Here is a 21,505-nt window from a genome sequence, read left to right on the forward strand (position 1 = left end):
CGTACATGTGAGGCAGTTAAGACAGCATTCCTGAAGAGAATGCTGGATAAGTCAGCTCTCATCAGGGAAGATTTCTCTCTCTCTCTCTCGTTTTTCTTCCATTTCTTCCTTTTCATTTGTCCTTCCTCTCTTTCTTTCTCTCACCTTTTTTCCTTTTTTTCTTTTCTTCCTTCCTTTCTCTTCCTCTCCCTTTCCTCCCTCCTGATTTCTTTAATTCCTTTTTCAATCTCTTCATATGTGAAATCATAATTACAAGTGATTTTTGGCAATTCATACAAAGCCCATATTTTTACAAAGATGGTAGATTTCACAAAATACCATATTGGAGCAACTGATACTGTCATTTATGTAATTAGTCACTGTAATTAGTTGACTAAATAACTCTGAAAGAGAACTATTATTGTTAATCCCATTTTGTACATGAGGAAATAAATTTAATGTGGTTAAGGGCTCATAAATAACAAAAGAGGAGCAAGAACTGAAGTGTAAATACGTATTATTCAACAACAGGCTGTAACTTCATTATATCAGTTGATCTGGGGATGAGCTTAATCTTATCCCAGAAATGACTAGTTTTTACAATCCTGAGAAATCTATGGGTGTCCAGTTTTTGAGGAAGCTAGGTGGATGGGTGTAGCAGCATGCCAAGTGCATTTGCTATTGGAAGACATTTTGGGGAGATTTAAAAGCCAGCAGCTTTTCTCTGTCTTCCAATATTAGCACCTACTAAAGAGCAGTAAAACTTCTGGGTACTGAAATAATCCCCAAAGAAGAATTAAGCCTACTGCTAATTTATATATTAGTGTTCAACTCTTTAATGTAAAGGACACAATTTAAAGATCATTGCAAGGGCAATTTGGCAATGTTCTTTAGACAAGGGGAAACTGGGAATATAAAAACTACAAGGAAAGAAAGGAACAGAAGAAGGAAGCATTTAGCGGCTGACGGCATTCTCTTTTGATCAAACCCTCACTGTCTCTCAAATCCTTCCCTACCACCGTCCCCTACCGCCCTCATCACAGCTGAGCTATCACCTCCATATGGGGACTTCCAGTCTCCACTCCCTCATTGTCAACATACAATGAAAGTCAAGTGTCCCCTGCATTTATTAACTAACATAGTAAGTCTCTAAGTAGCAATGGAGACTGAAGATCTCCTTGGCATTGTCGATGTATAGATTTTACATTTCAGCTTCCCCCAAAATATCTCACATGATATTTGAACCACAAAATTACTGTGCCATTTGCAAAATGTCTGGTTATGCATTTTTTTAAATTCCAACCAATGCTAATGTGTCTTAAGATACCACATATGGCTACCCTCTTAAGGCATTTGAATGTGAAATTATCATCCACAATACCATCATAAGAGAGGAATAAAGACAAATTACCTGGGGTTAAGAGGATGACTGACATAGTGATGAGTGAGCATACAACTAAAATCACCAGCAGGGCAATAGCAATTCCCTTCCAGTTTCTCTGTGGAGGGCTGTTACTTCCCAGTTCCTACCGAGATAGAAAAAATAAAAAGGTTCATAATTATACATGCTCCGAAAGAAATGTATTCATAAAGGAATGATTCAGTGCATGGCACAATCACAGTTTGAAAGCTAATTAGGATCCTTTTCTTTTTCAGTAGTTCACTTAATTATTCAAAGGTGCATATATTATAAATGGCTATCTTTTGGGGGGTAATCTTATTTCTCTGAGAGATAAACCAACAGAGCATTATGCCTGCTGTCCAAAATGTAGACAGCATTAAAGTGCATTGACAATAAATAAATAAATAGTGCATAGGACAATAGCCAAAATACTCTGCAACATATTATGGAAATAAAGTGCACCTACTTACAGTTTTTCTTACTACAATGGAACCTATGATAAAGATTTAGATACCATTATTTCCCAATTGGGGAACTAGTTTTCTAGTTTTTCTCATGGACTACTTTTCTAAGTGGATAGTGGGGGAAAAGATTTGAGATGGGAAAATCATTCAAACTGCCCCAGCTGCAGAGCAGGGTACATCTGTCAACACAACAGGTCCTTTTCAAACAGCTCCCCCACCACTCATAAAAATCAACAGGATGTAGTAACTAAATTAAATGAGTGCTTCTCTATCAACGGTTGGTAGCATCCTCTCCCTAGGCAGCATGCCTAATACTGGCAAGGAGATAAGATTGATGAGGGAGGATAAACTTGAACATCTCTCACATACATAAAGATTTTCATTTTTCAGATGATCTGTGTTCTGCCCTGTTGACTAGAAACGTGAGCACGATTCACCAAAGCAAAGCAAACACCACACTGAATTAAAATGAATGCCAGATTTTCTTTGCACTGAATCTCTCATTTCTTTCTTCCTACCCCTATCTCCCAGCTTCTTTTCCTCCTTCCCAACAAAGCCTTTTTATTCAAAACTAGCTAAGTGATTTGAAGACAAAGAAACAGAACATAAAGTTATCCAACTCACTACGCGTGTACAGATCACTCAGCAAGAGCAGCCCTGCTTTAAACAAAGACAAATAGAATAGCAAACACGTCATAAATTATAAATGGATTCCTGGGACTCGCAGATTAAAACCATGAGCAATTTTCATATAGTGATGTTGACATTCAATTCTGCAAAAAACACTTTGGACATGAAGAAGTAGACCCCAAATAAATGCAAGAGAACGTGCGTGGAAGGTATTTTGTTCTTTTCCTTCCCCTTCTGTGATCAACTGTTTTGTCTTTCAGTCTGATGGACCAAATCCAGCAGAGGCCAATTCTACTCTTTTAACACAACTGCCTTCACACCTCTTCTCCACACTTATTAATGCTCGTTATCCAACACCTCTAATTTTACTGCATTTTGGCTAGACTCTCCGTTCATACTTGACCTGCACAAGTCCACTCATATAGTATACAAATATTTATAGCTTATTACTATAAATGTATTTTCTCTTCCTTATGATTTTATCAAACTTACTGTATTATAAGAATATACTATATAATACACATAACAAAATATGTATCAGTTAACTCTTTACTTCTTTATTGTTATTGGTAAGGCTTTTGGTCAACAGTAGGCTGTAAGAAGTTATGTTTTGGGGAATTAAAAGTTATACATGGGCTTGTGACTGTGCTGGGGTTGGTGCCCCAACCCTCACATTGCTCATGGGTTAAATGTATAACTGACATCTCATTCCAATAAAAGAATTGAGAGTAAATTATAATTTTAAATCTACAGATTCTGATCTTGATTCCTTGTCACTTGATATGCAGGCTTACCTTAGAAGACTCTAAACCTACGATGAGTGATGGTCCGATAAGGTCAAAGACAAGACCCAGAGACAGTGACAGAGACATAGGTTTACTGGGAAAACTTACAGGGAATCCAGGAGTGGCCAAATGGACAAGTACCCATTGCTGGGATCTACGTGCTCTATGTTTTGATACCAGAGCAAATTACCTTAACAACTATCTGTTGCCTCTCCTTCCCTGCATGGCCAGAGCCCTAAGGAGATAAAGGCTTGCCAAATGGACACTATTACAAAGGAGATACTCCAGGTTGGCCAGCCTCAGAGCCTTTGACCTGAACACTGAACAACACGTTCTTCTGTACATTCTGCTTGATGGGAATATAGAGAGAGGACAGGATTTCTACATTCTCAGTGATTAACAGGGCATTCAGGGTGTGCTTTCACAAATTAGTTATCCAGCAAGTACCATATACTTGAACACAGGCAAATTACTAAAGAAATGACTTGAGTGTACTTTCCAGTTTTTGAATAGCCATGTAATATCTACCAAATGTTATCTAACAGTAAGAACACCTTAGATACCTTACTAGGCATGATACTGAATACTTTATATTCATAATCTCCCATGATCATCATAAAAAATCAGGTGAGATTACTATTATTTTCATAAGAGTTGCAGATGAGAAAAATGGAATTTAGGGAGATTAATTAAAAATCCACTTACTATAAATAAGTGGGAGATCTCTGGGGCCAGTCCATAAACTCTGGCCCTTAACCCCTTTAATACGCTGTTCTAAAGACAAATTTGTCAAGGATAAATGCATAAATCAATAAATAAATAAATGAATCAAGGAATAATTTGGATTCTGACATAATAACAGTTGTACTTTATTACCTTTTATTTGACAAAATTCAAAATTAAAGAAAAGCTATCCTGAATTCTGTAATGTTCTCAAATAAATTTATATTTTTCAGTCATGGTGGACTGGGAAGATACATCATTTTTGAAATGATAAAACATATTTGAGTAAAAAAAAAATTTCTGTTCCTAAAGTGATGCACATAAGAATGTGTGGCTCCTTTAAGATGACTTGTCAATACCCGAGACATCTCCAAATCCATTTGGTAACTGCAGACTTAATGAGCTTATAGTATAATTCCCCCCTTTCTATCTACCTTATATTCTATTACTATGGCAATATTTCTAAAGCATGGTTTCCCTTATGTCACTGTATCCCACAAAGTCCTTTAATGTCTCTATACTACCTACAGGATCAAATGCAAGTGAGAGAATTTACAATAACAATTATCTATAGCCAAGCTCCAGTTTCCTCATTACGCTTGATCCCTTTTGAAAAAGAACACAACCCTAAACTGCTCTGACTGCCATTTGGCACCCAAGCCTCAGATGCTTCAACCTTCAAATCACCTTCCTTCCTAATTTTTCCCTACCCATTCCCTTCAGCATGCCTCCACTTGTAGGCACTGTCAATCATTCAACATCCTGCTCTAATGGCTCTCTAATTATGCAAGCCAAAAATGATTTCCCTTCTGGAAAAAAAATAAAAAAAGAATGTCTAAATTACATTGTACCAATAGGCTGAATTACTTAAGAGTTGTGAGATTGCAAAGATGTCTTTTTCTGAACCTCAGATTTTTTTGTTTGTTTCCTTGTTTTACCAGAACAAATGGAATAATGTAATTATTTTAACTGTACGTTTTAAAATCAATTATTCAAACAAAACTTTTGGGGACAATAAAGTTCACATTAAATGAACTGCTTGGAATGTTCCTCCTCAACACACTTAATGTAGATCACTCTCTACATTCAAGTCTCATCTCAAATGCTGCTTCCTGACCACCTTCTCGAAGTAACATTTTATATCCCTTCTAGTCTCTCACTGCCCTTTTTCTTCATAGCATTATTGTTTTAGATACATCACAGGTCATATTTAATCATGTATCTATAATAACATATCAAGCTAATTAAGAATATACATTAATGTGTTTACATGTCACTCTATCCTTCTCAGCTCTCCAGAATAGAAACTTCATGGTGTCATTAATGTAGTTCATCTTGTTCTCTGCTACATCACTAGCATTGTGAACAGAGTTTTACACATACTAGGTACACTGCAGATAATTTTAAAATGAATGAATGAATTATAGTATTAGAAGTTAGCTGGACAGTAATCAGGGCCAGGGTCCCCAACAACAACAACAAAAATATATGGAGTCAGGACAGCTAAAATAGAACACTGACATCCTGTTTTGCAGCTTAGACAGGACCACACTGACATTCTACTTTACAGCCTTTACAGAAATGACTTCTGCAAATGTCTAAACTAAGACAATTAATCACAAAAACATTGGACAATATCATGGGCAAGGGGCAGTTTAAGACCTAAGCCCCTAGATGTCAGCAAAAAAAAGGACCATCAGCACATGCACATTAACCTAATAGATAGACAGATACATCACCAAAGCCCTGACTGGCAGGATTCAGCACACCCTGGTTGCTTAAGATACTTCCCCAAAAGAGCTCATTAAAAACCTCTACACTTCAAAACTCCAGGGGAAACCCATGTGGGTCCCCCTCCCTCTCCTGGAGCTTGTACTCTTGCTCAATAAACTTCGTTTTGCTGCCCACCACTCTTCATCTAGTCTACCTCTTCATTCTTCAAAGCAGCATGACCAAGAACCATGGGCACTAAGGGGACACAAAATCCTGTAACAATAACAGCTATGAGAAAGATGATGATGATGGTAGTGGTGGTGGTTCTGAGGATAATGCTTAAAGCCATAGATAAAAAGCCATCAGATCCCTGTCAAAGTTACTATCTGCTTAAAGTAAGGACATCTTAGACAACTTTAGATTACTCAGACCACTTAATGATCTCTTGTTCTTTTAATAAGTGCTCAGAAAATAATTGCCCAATTAATTAACTAGTATAAATGGAAACCCAAAAGGGGACAGAGATATAGTGCCATTCATCAAATACACATTAATAGCCAACTTTTAAAATCTACCTTCTTGCTAAAGATCAATTTGACTGTAATTAATTTTAGGCTCATTTATCTGATGCTAGCTTTCCAAAATGCAATTGCCAATTTTCAAGTCAACTTCCTTTTCCACAAACCTGATAATTTCTGTTGCTGTGGGAAGCGGTTCTAATTGTCTTTGTTTTTCAATGACTTCCTGTAAGCCACTACCTGAAACTAATCAAGTGTCCATGCCAGGCCCATGAAACAGGTATGGTGCTGTGCAGCAACCTGAGAAAACATGCTAAGGAGTTTGCAGTGAGGTCATCTGGATGCTCTGAAGGCAGAACAGAGTCAATATTGGGAAATTTTATTCCCAGGATGGGCTTGAGGGTACCTTCATAAATACAAGTAATAATCCATATATAAAGCTGCTTTTGTAAATCAGTCCTCCGGTGGGTGGATGCATCAGCTGAAAGACTTGTGTTCAATTCCACATAATATTCAATGCTGTCATGGTCTAGAGACATGTTGGTACGGCAGGGGAGCTGGATCCTAGCTGGAGACTAGCTACTCCTGTTACCTCTGTTGCCTATCTACTCTCACTTTCCAGAGAACAGTTAAGTCTACAAGACAAGGCTGTCCACTACATAGGGAGTTTGCCAAAATCCAAATGCATTTTTTATTCACTCAAGTGCAAAGAAAGAAGTGTTAGAAATCATAAGCAAAAGACATAAGCAAAAAACCCCAAGATTTAGATATTTCATTTGGCTAAGTAAAGGAAAACGGCCAAACTGATTCCGTTTGGAAAAAAAAAAAGTAAAGAATATCAAAATTTGAGGGCTTTCTTAACTTATAGTATGCCGCTTGTACTTCCCCTTAGACAACTGCAATGTATTCACTGCCATATGCACCATGAGAAGAAATATGATCCCTCTACATTGAAATAGTCTCAAAAAGTGAAAACAATTAAAGGAAGATTCAAGGAGAAAAATCATAATGTTAAATTACACTAGTAGATTAGGTGTGCGTGTGTTCTAATAAAAATAGATTTTCTTCGACCACATGTCTACTTTCAGAGAACCACAGGGAAGTTTCTTTAAAATATCTTTATTGCTACTTGAAAAGGTGAACATAGATTTCCAGACTTAGAGTATTAGTATTTAATACACTGATTCTTAGTTTGGTTCTCAACACAACCATACAAACCATCTAAAAACTCAACATTTCACTTTTCTTTTATTCCCCATGTATACTTTATTACTTCAAAACCATCATATGTGCTAAAATCTTCACCAAAACAGACAGTTTATGTTCTCTGAAATGAATTCAAATAAGTGCCTTAAATTAAAAATAAAAAACACAAAAAACAAAACAAAACAAAACAGGGATAACACATTCCACCAGTTCGTTTTCTGTTAAAAAAGCTCAAAAGTTTGAATTATTTTTATTTAAATAATTTTACTTTACCCATGGTCTTCACATTCTCAACTAAGAATAGTTGAGGGGCCCCTGGGTGGCTCAGTGGGTTAAAGCCTCTGCCTTCAGCTCAGGTCATGATCTCAGGGTCCTGGGATGGAGCCCTGCATCTGGCTCTCTGCTCCGCAGGGAGCCTGCTTCCTCCTCTCTCTCTGCCTACCTGCAATCCCTCTCTGTCAAATAAATAAATAAAATTTTAAAAAAATAAACAGAAACAATCCAGGCGTTAACATTGAATAATTAGAAAATACCATAAGGTTTAAATACTCTCAAATGTTCCATATTATTTCATGATACTAGAAAAACATAGCATGTTAGAGTTAAGAGTTTTAAAGACACCTTGGAAAGATTCAAAATTGGTGAAAAATGGTTTTTATCGCATTCCTAAGAGAGGTTTAGATAAGTTTGGCTTGAAAAACCTCAACAGTTGGCCAATTATCTTTAAACAATCCTATTTAACAAAATATACTGGAGTATTTTAGAGGATAAGATATTACACTAGATGCAGTTAGGAATACAAATTAAAGTAAGAACTGTCCCCAATAAGCATAAACTCTAAGGAAGATTTTGCTAACCCAACAATATAATACAAGGTTATATAAATAAGGATAAAGCAGGAAACTATAAAATGTTTCTATGGAAAATAAGAAGTTTTAATTCCCTTAATGATATTAAAAAATTGCTTTGAATATCCAATCAGCATGTTGTAAAAAATGATGTGCTGAGATTATATAACTATGCAAAATCTCTGGAATGAAAAAAAGGAATCACAGGAGATTATTTTTAAGTGAAGTGCACATAAAAATACCCACTTAGGTATTTGGGAAAATTAAACAGAGTATGCATTTTTTTTCTTTCTAGCAAAAATGATTGACAAAATTTATAATATGGACCAGCCCAATAAGAAAAATTGTGGTAAGTTTTAAGTATCTCCTTTAAAATAGAGGGTCACAGATTTTGCCTCCAAAAATCAAATAATTCCTATACCATTTATAACATTTGAAATGTACTGAGAAAAGGAAAAATTCCAAGTTTTATTTAGTTTCTACATTGTCTCTATACTATGTCTAAAAAATATAGCACATAAAGAAATTTTCAACTCAATTTAAAAATTTTATTTTTTTATTTGACAGAGAGAGAGAGAGCACAAGTAGGCAGAGCAGCAGGCAGAGAAGGAGGGGGGTCAACTCAATTTAAATAAAAATATATGTCAATTTATCAAATAAAATTTTAGTGAAGTAGATGCAGGAGCTTAACAATCATTAAATATTATGAAATATTGTCCAATATTAGGAGATACAGCCATAGTCGCCTAGAACATATTAAGCATATCAATAAAAATATAATCATAGCGATTGTTTCTCCTATCTATTTTGTAATTATTATTTATAATGCCTACTGCTTATGAAAATTTCCCATTATATTCATGGCCATTCACAATTTTCTCATTCATCATGTTTCTCTAGTTAAAGGACTCTAAGTGAAGTCAAGTGTATATTTTTGGTAAATGCTCACAAGTTATGTTTTTCAAAATTATGCCTGTTATAGTTTTGTGCTGTCAATGTACATGAAGCAGTGTTGAGTCAGTGCCACAGATAGTGTGAACTACAGACAATAGTGGAAGCTTGTTAGATATGCAAAAAGGTTTGTTATTGCTATTTGCTTTATTATTTTTAATCCTGATTTGGTTTTATTTGTTCACCACTTATTTGTTTATAAAAGAACAAGTAATTATCTCAGTTATACTTTGACATTTATCTTTCTTCAATAATTATAATGTTGGTGACACACTCCTAGATAGATCATCATTAAATTAGAAAACAAAGATGACAGGTATCATCAATATATTATGAAAAAAAATACATATTATGCAGTGATTGTTTTAAATTTCTATTATGATTTAGGGATTGTATGAGTATCTCTGACTCTGAACATGTTTAGGGTTCAAAACCACAACTAAAAAAACACAGCACTTAAAAAACAAACAAAAAACTGATTTGATATCAGCACGAGGGCAGACCAAGAAGCACTAGGCTCTCATTCTTCCCACATTAAGTATCCAAGTAAGCAACTGCAGACTGATTAAAATAGTTTGCGGGAGCTCTGCTAACAACCAATGAAGGATCTGCAGCAAGCAAGCAAAAGCCCAATCAAGAAAAAGCCAATTCAAAAAAAGAAATTTTGTGACATTCTTTAATGCTATACCCTCCCCTTGCCCCCTACACAGTGAAGCATGGTCAAGAGGAAGTAGCCCAATCCCAGTTCTTTCCCTCTAAAGGAAGGAAAGGAATGGAACTTGTTTGTACCTTCTCGACTGTCTGTGGGCTACTTGAGGGACTCATTTCTGTCCTGCCTGGCTTGGAGGTCAGTGAGAATGGCTACACAGACTGGATCTCAAGTTGGAAGCCCTGGAAGGCAGTGGTAGTTTCCACAGTAGATGAAAAATGCATAGAACCACAGACATGCAGAACATGAGAGCAAGAAATTATAGGCAGAGGAACAAAGTAGAACACCTAGGGCCTCCAGAGAAAGTAGGGTGAAACTTCTGTGGAAAGTAATACATTTAAAAACATCCGTATATACAGGGGAGTTGGGAAGAAAATGCACACAGAAACCCAAGGAAGACAAATGTTGCATAAAGATCTGAGGCGATCTTGAGCCTTCTCACTACACTAATTACCTACCATCTTCTTCTGCACGGAGCCAGTCTACAAAGACTGAGAGAGGTGCCAATAGTTTTAAATGCCCAATTTTCAGCAAAAGATCACAAGGAATAGAAAGAATCAGGGGAAAAGAGTCCCCTCAAATGAACAAAATAAATCTCTTGAATTCCACTGTCAAGTAACAAAGTTTTTGAAATTACTACAGCAAGATGTTAAAATGACTGTATGAAATATACTCAAAGAACTAAAGGAAATCGGAAAAATGAAATATAAGCCAAATATGAATATCAATAAAACTACAGAAAGCATTTTTAAAAAATGAAACAGAAATTCTGGGTTGAAAAATAACTGAATTGAAAAACCCCCATAGAGGGGTTCAACATGAGACTCAGTCAGCAGAAAAATATCAGTGAAGACTGGTCATTTGAAATTATTAAGTTTGAAGGGCAAAAAGAAAAAAAGAATGAAGAAAAGTGAACAGAAACTAAGGGACTTAACAGACACTTTCCAGTGAATCAATATATACATTATAGGAATCCCAGAAAGAGAAGAAAGAAAGGGTCAGAAAGCTTATTTGAAGAAATAATGACTGAAACTTTCTAGACTTGATGAAAGATCAAAACACAAGAAGCACAAATGAACTCCAAGCAGAAAAAACACAGTGACCCACATTTAACACATGTAATCAAACTACCAAAAGCCAATGCCAAAAAGAGAATCTTAAAAGAATGAAAAGAAAAGTGACTCATTGCTTACAGGTATCTACACTAAGATTATCAGAGGATTTGTCAGCAGAAGCCTTGTAGACCAGAGACGGTGGGATGACATATTGAAAGTGCTGAAAGAAAAAAAAAATCAATAATTCTATGTCAAGCAAAACTATCTTTTGAAGGAGAGAAAGACATTATGACATTCCAGACAAACATAAGATGAGGAAGGTTATTGTTATTAGACTTGTCCCACCCAAAATGCCATACAGAGTCTAAGTTGAAATCAAAATGCTAGGCAGTAACCTGAGCCCATATGAAGACACAAACTTCTTCCATAATGGTAAATATGAGGACAAATATAAAAAACAGTGTTATTGTAATTTTGGCTCCTAACTTCACATTTTAGTCTTCCACAGGATTTAACACACACACACACATACACAATAATTGTTAAGTTATGAGCATACAATAAAAAGATGTAATTTACAGCATTAATAACACAGGAAGGATAGTGCTATAAAAAACTTTTTATATCCAACTGATGTTATGTGGTATTCATTTAAACTAGATTTTTATAACTTTTGGATATAATATATAATCACCATGATAACTATAAAAAATTCTTTAAAATTTACACAAAAGAAAATGAGAATGGGATCAAAACACCTTAGACAAAAATTCCAATTAAACATAAATAAAGCACTAAAAAAAAGAAATGAGGGACAAAATGCTATAGGGCACAGAGAAAAACAAACAAAATGGCAATAGTAAGTCCTTCTCTGAATAATTATTTTTAAAGCAAAAGAATCGAGTGCTGCAATCAAAAATCCCGACTGGCAAAATGGATAAAGGAAAAACAAAAAGAGCAAGACTTGAATATATGCTGTTTACAAAAGACTCACTTTGGACCTAAGGACACACCTGAGAGGAAAGGAAAAGGAAGGAAAAGATATTCCCTGTGAACAGTAACCAAAGACAGATGAAGGGAACTTCAATCATCAGCGATTTGAACAGATAGTCACACATTCGTGTTCTCAGCAGTATTCTTTATAATAACCAGAAAGTAGAAGCAACCCAAAGTTCCATTTATGGAAATGAAAGCATGTTGCATAGGTACAATGCAATATTACTCATCCTTTTTTTTTTTTTAATTTTTTTTAATTTTTTTTTTTAAGGGATAGATTTTAATTTTTTTTTTTTAAGATTTTATTTATTTGACAGACAGAGATCACAAGTAGGCAGAGAGGCAGGCAGATAGAGAGTGAGAGAAGGAAGCAGGCTCCCTGCTGAGCAGAGAGCCCCATGTGGGACTCGATCCCAGGACCCTGAGATCATGACCTGAGCCGAAGGCAGCGGCTTAACCCACTGAGCCACCCAGGCGCCCGACTCATCCTTAAAAAGAAAGGAAATACTGACACATACAACCACACGGATGAACCTTGAAGACACTATGGTCCACAAAAGGACAAATATTATAAGATTCCAGTCATACAAATAGATGTTACTAGGACAGTCAAATGTGTAGAGACAGAAATGGGAATGCTGCCTGCCCAGGGCGGGGCTCGAGGAGGAGAAGGCAGGAGTATTTGTTTAGTATATATGGAGTTTCAGTCTAAAAAGGCAAGCAAAATTCCAGGGACAGGGAGTGGTGATTGTTGCACAGCAACGTGAATACATTTAATATCAGAGAACCATACCTTTTAAAATAATTAAAATGGGAAATTTTATGTTTTACGTATTTTGCCACACTTTTAAAAATGTAGGTAAGAGAATTCACAATAGCCGCAGATACATATGAAATTACTTTAGATAGTTTTAGTGTCCAAAGCAAGAAGACCACAAGATTCCCTGGAGGATTTAAGGCCACTTGAAAGACGAAGAGGATCACTTCCTGGTAAAGAAAATTCCGTAGAGTAAACATGCTCATTTTTCTAGAGTAACAGAAAAATTAAAAGTAATTCCAATAAAAATCCCAACAGAACTCTTCTGTTCTTAAACCAAGGAAATGATCTTAAAATTCATCTGGAAAAAATACCACATACATTTAGAATAATTTTAAAACAAAGTAAAGACAGAAGCCAAATGTTGAAAGGTAACCTACATCTGTGCTAATGAAAAAAAGTATGAGGTTACTAAGAAAAACTTTAGAAACTGTATGTCAAAGGAAAAATGATCCATCGACACAAATACATAAACACGATTGTTTATTTCTGACATCTGTTTTCTCATTATACCTACTTTCTGTAAGGAAGGACACTTGGGGTTTCTGACAACACTCAGATGAGAGGTCTTCACGATCCCTATGGTGCCAAATCAGACACATTTTCTATTTTCTTACATGACTTCTTAGCAGCATTCTCATCCATTAACCATTAAATCCTCCCAGGAAAACATTTTCTTGGTTCCTGTGACACCACATTCTCCTGGTTTTGTTTGCCCGTTTGTTTCTTGAATCCTCCAGTGCTAGCCACTGCTCCATTTCCTTTACTGATTTCTTCTGGGGCTTGTTGGAAACTATGGAATTTCCCAGCCCTTGGCCCTAACCTAACTTTGTGCCCTACATGAACGGTATTTCTAGTGCTAGCATCCAAGTCTACTTTTTATATCATTCAAAGTTTCCAGCAATTTTATATGTTCATGCTAAAAAGAGAATGCATGGGCAAACTTTTTCAAAAGAAAAAAAAAATTGATCTCTAAGGAGACAGATTCCTACAGGTTATCACTTGTTCTTCAAGCAGTCTACTTTTCCTTCTGTAACAAGAACACCTTTCTTATGTATCATAATCAATTATTACTTATAGTCCTTACTGCTTCTTAAAACTGTCCATTAGATTCATGCTGTTCACAGTTTGTCACTTTTTTTCTACCACACTGATGAGAACTCCATGGTAAGTGAAGTGCTTATTTTGATCAAAGGTTTTACATTTTTTTAAAATTTGGGATTCTTAGTAGGTTGCTTCTGTTGATCCACTGAGATAGCTCCTTCGTTCAGTGCAGTCCATGAACCAGCAGTCTGCAACTGACCTTTATGCTGCTGAGCGGTATCTGAAGGCCTGCTGGAAATAAAAATTATACAGTTTCACCCCAGACCTTATGAATCTCCATGGTCAGGGCAAGCCTGGTGATTTATTTTAAAAAGCCTTCCAGATGATTCTGCTCTATGTTAAAGTTTGACAAACATTCCCCTAGGTCAGAGCTACTCACGTAAGGGTCGGTGTCACCTCTGAGATTATAGGAACACAAATTATTTAGCCCCACCACAGACCTACTGTCTTTCTGTGGAAAGGCTGAGCAAGTTATTTTAACAAACTCTCCATGATTCCTGTGTATCTTTCCTTGGCACACTCAAGTGTGAGTACCTGAACCACAGAAATTAAGCCCTGGAACTGCTGAAATGATGCATCTTGGCCTCAGAGGAATTTGGTAGAAGCCTTATGACCTAGTGGCTTTGTAGCCAGTACATCAGGATTTCCATGTCCAATTAGCTGCTTATCGCCCTAGTACAGACATGATGGACAAAATCTACTATAATTATAGACCCAATGAGTGGTGCTGAGACAGAATGATCACTTCCGTTATCCTCCTCTGTATTCGTTTTTTACCAAATCAAGCTTTAGTCTCAAATGAGTTCCACCTCGTCAGAGACCACTTCATACCCATCTCTGCATCCTCAACACCTAGCACAGCACATAGTAAATGGTCACCAAAATATTTAGCTCAAAGCAATATGCTTGGATTTATGCCCTAAGAATCAAGAACAGGGTCTTTAATCTTGAGGAATGCATTCAGACACATGAAGACTAGGAGATGAACTAGTTACCTTCGTCTGAAATCTAAGGAGAAGAGACATTCCAGCAATGTAGCCATCAACTCATCTCAGAGGCTGTGTTTGTGGTTCAAGAGCACTGAAAGAATCTCAGTGATCTGTAAACTTGATCAATAGCCCTAAATTTCTATGGTTGATTATCCTGCATGAATTGCTAACAAGCCAGACAATCCCAGCTTTGAACCTAATTTCTGGAAGTAAGAAGTTTCAGTCTTCCTAAGGTTTTTAGTACTTTAACCTCTGGCTTATGATCAGGGAAGAATCTAGTCATTTCTCATTGGATTGTATTGCCCCATGCAGTTTTTGGTACCCATATTTATGGAATATATGAATGCAACAAACTAAGAAATCATTTTTTTGGCTTTATATTTAATCTTTACCTTTACCTTAAAGATCCTTTCAGAATTTCAATTCTTAATCTTCAGTACTCTTTTGAAACTAATTTTACATCAATGTGTGGTATACAACTAACTTGACTAGAGATTATCTATGTCTTAAGTGAAAGACTCATTGTAGAGGGATAGAAAATAGTAAACCAAGTAGCCTGGTCTGCCCATGTTAGTAATTACCTGTGTGATTAAAGGTAAAGCTTTCATTTTTTTAGGCATCAAACTGAAACAGCATCGTATGCCCAAATAACACCACTGGGGGGCGCCTGGGTGGCTCAGTGGGTTAAGCCGATGCCTTCGGCTCAGGTCACGATCTCGGGGTCCTGGGATCGAGTCCCGCATCAGGCTCTCTGCTCAGCAGGAGCCTGCTTCCTCCTCTCTCTCTCTCTGCCTGCCTCTCTGCCTACTCGTGATCTCTCTCTGTCAAATAAATAAATAAAATCTTTAAAAAAAATAAAATAACACCACTGGGCACAGTCTGATGTATCAAGCATGTCACAAACCCATCCCCACTTTCCTATCCACTAGATGAGACACAGCCCCACTTTGTTCACATAGAAAATAGATATGATATCCCAAACTTGTATATATTTGTGAGCCTTCCAAGAAATAATGCCAGTAAAAGCTTTCCATAAACTGTTTAGTATGCATAAACTTAAGTGTTGTAACCATGTCCCTTAACTTTGAAGAATTAAAAGAAATGAGTATTAACTATCAGTGAATCAGGAAAAGTAGGTCCTTTGAAACAGACAGTTTGAAGACTTCTATGCAGTCTTAGTAAACACGTGCATTTATGATGAAATATAAGTTTGAGCTCTGCCTGTTGCTAAGGTAGATGTCAACTCATGCTGGATGAAAGACAGAAGAGTGGAAGAAAGGAAGAAGAAAAAGAAAGAGAGAAGGAAGAAGGAAGACAGGAAGGACTCCAGAGAAGCTCACGGATTCAAATAAGTGACAATCTCTTTGGGAAGGACAATAGTTTATCAACATTAGGGGAGGAAAAAACAGGAAAATTTTTTAAAAAAATTCAATATTGTACTGTAAGCTACTCCAAAGCAATACAGTTCCAGAAAAGAGAGAGGTTCCTGGTGCTGCTAATGTTAGCTATGCCAAAGACCCAATCTATGTTCACTCTTCCCTAGAAGACAGGTGAGAAAGGCAGAAAAATGTCACATTTTCACCCCAACCTGAGGAAAACCTCATTCCTAGTTATCTCTTTGAGTTGAACAAAGTGTTTAATTTGCTGCCTTTTCTGAGGGTTAATGGTTACATTTCAGTAGTCAAATACCATTCCAAACAAAGGTTAAGAAGAGTAGTATATGCCACTGGCAAAACACAAGAGCTTGAAAAGAACCAGTATAGCTCCAGTCCAGCTAAATTGAAAGCCAGCACTATTAATGTGCTCTTCAAACATGGCTGACCTTTAGAAGCTGCTGAGCATCTGGGGAAACATTTGGGACTTCACGAGATCCCCTTATGTTAACTAACTGCACTTGTGCACCACCATGTCCCAAGCTAAAAACCTTCCCGGTAAGTCAGCACTGTGTCCGATCTGGAAAGCCCTCTCTTCAGGAGCAAGTGCCTTTTCTCAGTAAGACTTGCCAGAGGAAAAGCTGGTAGCTAAGGAGAATTCACCTCTTTCAGTAGGAAAACCTTAGAGTTTTTCAGGAGTCAAAACCAGTAGTTGATTGAAATAGTTACATGTAGTAGAGCTCAAAACTTAATTTTTGACATTTATTTAGTGAGCATCTATTACATATGAACTCTGAAAAAAATAAAACATAATAAACTTTGAAAGTATGCATTCACTTCACTGTAAAACTTTCCAACTCTGCCTTTTAAATAGTAGGAATGGAAATAGAGGTGTTTTTTTTTTTTTTTTAACATTTAAAGACAGTTGTGTGTCAAAAACCAGCATGTGTGTAGGAGAAAATCTAATTCCCTCATCACATACAGAAATTTAATATCATAACGAGGCAGCTGTAGCTAAGACATCAATTATACAACTTTTTCTTCAAAAGAAAAAAGGCAGAAATTAATGAAATGGAGCAGAACAGGAACTAAATGTGCTTTTAATTATTTTTATTGTTTTTGCCATTAAAATGTTAATAAGTATCATATAGGTATTTAAGAAGGAAAGAAATAACAAATTATATTTCCACTGTGGTAATTAATATTCCTATGCTCCTTTTAATTGGAATGTTAAGGATATGTGTGCTTGAACTTCTTTAGCCCTCTGTGTTAGTTATCACCAATTCTAACATGTATCTATTATATATATACACACCATTCAATGAAGAAAAAGAAATTAACAGAGATTTGGGCCTTTTATTCAATTCTGCAGCAAAGGAGTATTCTAGCTATTTTTCAGAAACCTTATGGACCGGGGATAATTAAATAAATCCAAGGTAAGCTGTACTTTATCTGCATAAGTATGCATCACACATTATTTGTGCTCTGCTTAAAGGAGGACTTCTCTGGCTGAAATTTTTGTATGGGTGAGTAAGGCAATTACTTGCCTCAAAGCCAGTCACTGTTTCTATTCATCTGCTGAAGACAGTCTTCTTTTTCCCTAGTCTTTGTGAATACAGGAGCCAGTATCTGCAGCAGTCCTCAGAATGTCCCCTCAGTGCTGCTAGTTCAAAACATCCCCCCGACCATCCCCCATGCCCTTTGAAAAGAGGTGTGCTCTCAAGGCTCATTTTGCCAGAATTATTAGCTTACGGGTAGTTTAAAACTACCTTATAATTTTATTTTATTGTATTTTGTAGGTCTTATATTTTCATTCTCCAAGAGAAGAGAATAAAATTCTATCAATCTTATGTCTGAGTTGGGGAGAAGGAGGTGGGAGTGATAATCCGCCGTCAGGAAAAGATAGCCAACCTTGAGTCTCTCCTTCCTGTAAAATCAGCAGCAGCACTTTCTGGTGAGATCTATTAGCATAAAAAGCACTGGGCATTTGAAGATGTTTAAAAGTTGTTTAAAACCAATCACAAGCTTCCCTCTCCTAAAATCATTGATGTATGGATTCCATATTACTAATCACAAATAAAAAGCTTACCCACGTGAACCTAGTCATTTTTCATTTCATTAAGTCTTGCAGAAGACATTTGAGAAGATAATTGGAAACTTTTCAAAGAAGAAAAATTATAAATCCTATTTTGTAACGCCTCGGCAGAGGCAAAAAACAAAGGGGAGACGGGGACGGAAAGAACGAGTAAAGGGAAACAATCTCTTCCAGATGTAAATTTACAAAACCTAACCCCCAAACCCCAAAATCTATCTACTAGCAAAAGAACACCATGTAAGTTGAAACTTACTTCTTTTGTTCACTGTGTCCATGGTGTTAACAGAGCCCAATGCATAGTAGGATCTCAGTGTATATTTGGTAAACAAATGACTCTCTAAGACCAGAAGCATCCTTTCTTCATCAATCACCTTCCCAGTTAATGTGTGCATACTTTATCACGATGGCCTTCTGGGCCTCTCCAGAATGATTTCAATGATGTTCCCAAGCTGCACAAGGCATCCTCCCCAACTGATGCATGGCACCTTGGCTCTATCCCCAAGGTGGCTCTTATCAAATTGAATCTGACTGTCCCACTCTTATATGTCTCATCCACTAAACTGTATCTTTAATCAATAAAAATCTACTGAAATGGGTGGAAATGAGTAGCACAGAATGCACTCTAATAGTGAGATTCAGTGTCTTTCTTTTCAGGAAAGATCTATTCTCTCATTTACCCCAGCTTTATTGAGCTATAACCGACATGTAGCTAATGTGCAGGAGTAAGACATACAGACTGATGATGTGATGAACTCGTAAACTGGGAAACACCTGACACACGTGGGTTGATTAATACATCCATCATCTCACATAACTGCCCTTTCTTTTTTGTGGTGAGAACACTAGCAATCTACTGGCTCAGGAACGTCCATGTATATAATAGGGTATTGTTAACTACAGTTTATTCATCTTTTAACTCAAATCTGAACCCTTGGCCATCATCACCCCATTTCCCCATTCCTCAGCCTCCGGCAACCACCATCCTACTGTTCCTATGAGTGCAGCTTCGTTTAGTTTCACATGTAAATGAACATGTAGTATTTGTCTTTCTCTCTCTGACGTTTCTCACTTAATATAATGCCCTCAAAATTCATCCATGTTGTCACAAAGAGCAAGGTTTTCCTTCTTTGTTACAGCTGAATAATATTTCATTGTGTGTGCGCTTCTACGTACGTAGGTACACACATGTATGTGTATATGCCGCATCTTATCTGTTCATATGCAGACATTCACTTAGTTTATCTCTGTATCTCAGCTATTGTGAATAATGCATCAGTGAACATGGGAGTACAGATATCTCTTTGAGTCCATGATTTCATTGCCCTTAGATATATACCCAGAAGTTGGATTGTTGCATCATGTGCTAATTTTATTTTTAATTTTTAAGGAACTTGCATGCTGTTTTCCACAGTGGCTGTACCAATATACAATCCCACAACAGTGTTTCTCCACATCCTCATCAACTCTTGTTGGTAACTCTTGTCTTTTTGCTAACAGCCATTCTAATAGGTGGGAAGTGATACCTCATTGGGGTTTTGATTTGCAGTTGCCTGATAATTAGTGCGGCTGATCACCCTTTCATGTACCTTTTGAACATCTCTATGTCTTCTTGAGAAAATGTCCATTCAGATTCTCTGCTCTTTTTTTAACTGTACTGTTTTTGTTTCTCTAAGCCTAGTTTGCTCCTTCAAAAAGAGTTGAGATTTACAGACATGCATGCTAGTTTTGATTTTGGTGATCACATGTGAACTTTCCAAAGGATCAATCAGGATATATGAATCTAGCAAAGCTGTCCATCCATCTCTCCTCTTTTTCTCTCCTTTATGTTTTTTTTTTAAAATTATAACTTCTTAAAAGATTTTATGTATTTATTTGACAGAGAGAAAGAGCAAGAGCACAAGCAGGGGGAGTGGGAGAAGGAGAAGCAGGCTCTGCACTGAGCAGGGAACCCGACTCAAGGCTGGATCCCAGGACCCTGGGATCATGACCTGAGCAGAAGGCAGATGTTTAACTGACTGAGCTACCCAGGCATCCCTTTTCTTCTTTTTAAAAACCATTTCTGAATCCCCATTCAGCCTATCTCTCCACATGGGATGCATTAACGTTAATACTGCTGTGTGTTATTAAATTCCAGAGTTCCTGAACAGTTGAACATTTTCCTTATCAGAAGCTTGTCTGCAATGCTTCGTGGTAGAGCAATGAACTGGGAGAGTAAAAGGAAGAAAGGCATTCTTAGAGCTGAATCCTAAGAAAGAGAACGAGGCCCTGGCTACAGAGAAAGATACCCCCTACATTCTGATGACTGCATCTGGAAAAGCTGTGTAGCCAATGCCAGCAGTACACTCCTGGTTCTTGACCATTCTGATCCCTCAAAAACATAAATTCCTATTGAAGACATGAATATATAAGGATATGTTGGGCTCTATGAACTATTGTAATCGTCAAACAGATGTTCTTCGTTCTAATCCCACATCCACCAAGCAACTTCTGGATGTTCATCTAGCTTCTCTGAAATGCCTCCTAATCCTGCAGGCTACATGGCCATTTTCCTTTTCTTTCTCAATTTATGACTTAGCACTATGGTTTACTTCCCAGTCTGTGCCATTGGTTAATGTGTATAGGCACTCAAGAAATGGGTCAGTTTAATGGGATTATAAACATTTCAAAGGACCTGTGCCTTAAACTTGAGTGACAGATCTTGTACCTAGGGGAATCCACACAAATAAATGGCATGCGTGAGAAATTTGTTGAGATGACTTTGCCAAGGGGTAGTCTGAACTTGACAATCACCTGTCTTTTAAACTTTCACAATAGGCACATTTCCAGGATTTAGTCATCCTCATCAGCATACTTCCCAACAGCACTTAATGTTCAACTCCTTAGAAGTAAATGCTTCAATTTAATACCTCCATGTTTAATAGCTGTAAGAAACAATTCTGGGGAAATAATAATAACCCACTAAAGCACTGCTCCCCGGATTTGGACATACATCATATAGGATGACATAGCAGCATGCAAGGGATTGGGAAGCTACAGAATAAATTCAAGGTCCTTTCACAGAGACTCCATTCTGCCTAAACATCTGATGTGTGGAAGTCTATCTAATTAATAAGTTAAAGTACGGGACTTTCAAGCAAGCATAATTCAG

The 21,505-nt window shown here is 36.8% G+C and overlaps 1 protein-coding gene across 3 annotated transcripts in view; it reads right to left on the minus strand.

The window, feature by feature from the left end:
- Positions 1–21,505, minus strand: part of DPP10 (dipeptidyl peptidase like 10) — a 1,373,984-nt gene that overhangs the window by 504,037 nt on the left and 848,442 nt on the right. For all 3 annotated transcript variants that reach the window (XM_082689264.1, XM_082689263.1, XM_082689265.1), the window contains exon 2: positions 1,391–1,505. In XM_082689264.1, coding sequence (XP_082545390.1) covers positions 1,391–1,505 — 115 coding nt within the window. The remainder of the gene's footprint in view (positions 1–1,390; positions 1,506–21,505) is intronic.

The sequence above is a fragment of the Mustela nivalis genome (genome assembly GCF_964662115.1).
Source record: "Mustela nivalis genome assembly, chromosome: 11".
Classification (NCBI taxonomy): Eukaryota; Metazoa; Chordata; class Mammalia; order Carnivora; family Mustelidae; genus Mustela; species Mustela nivalis.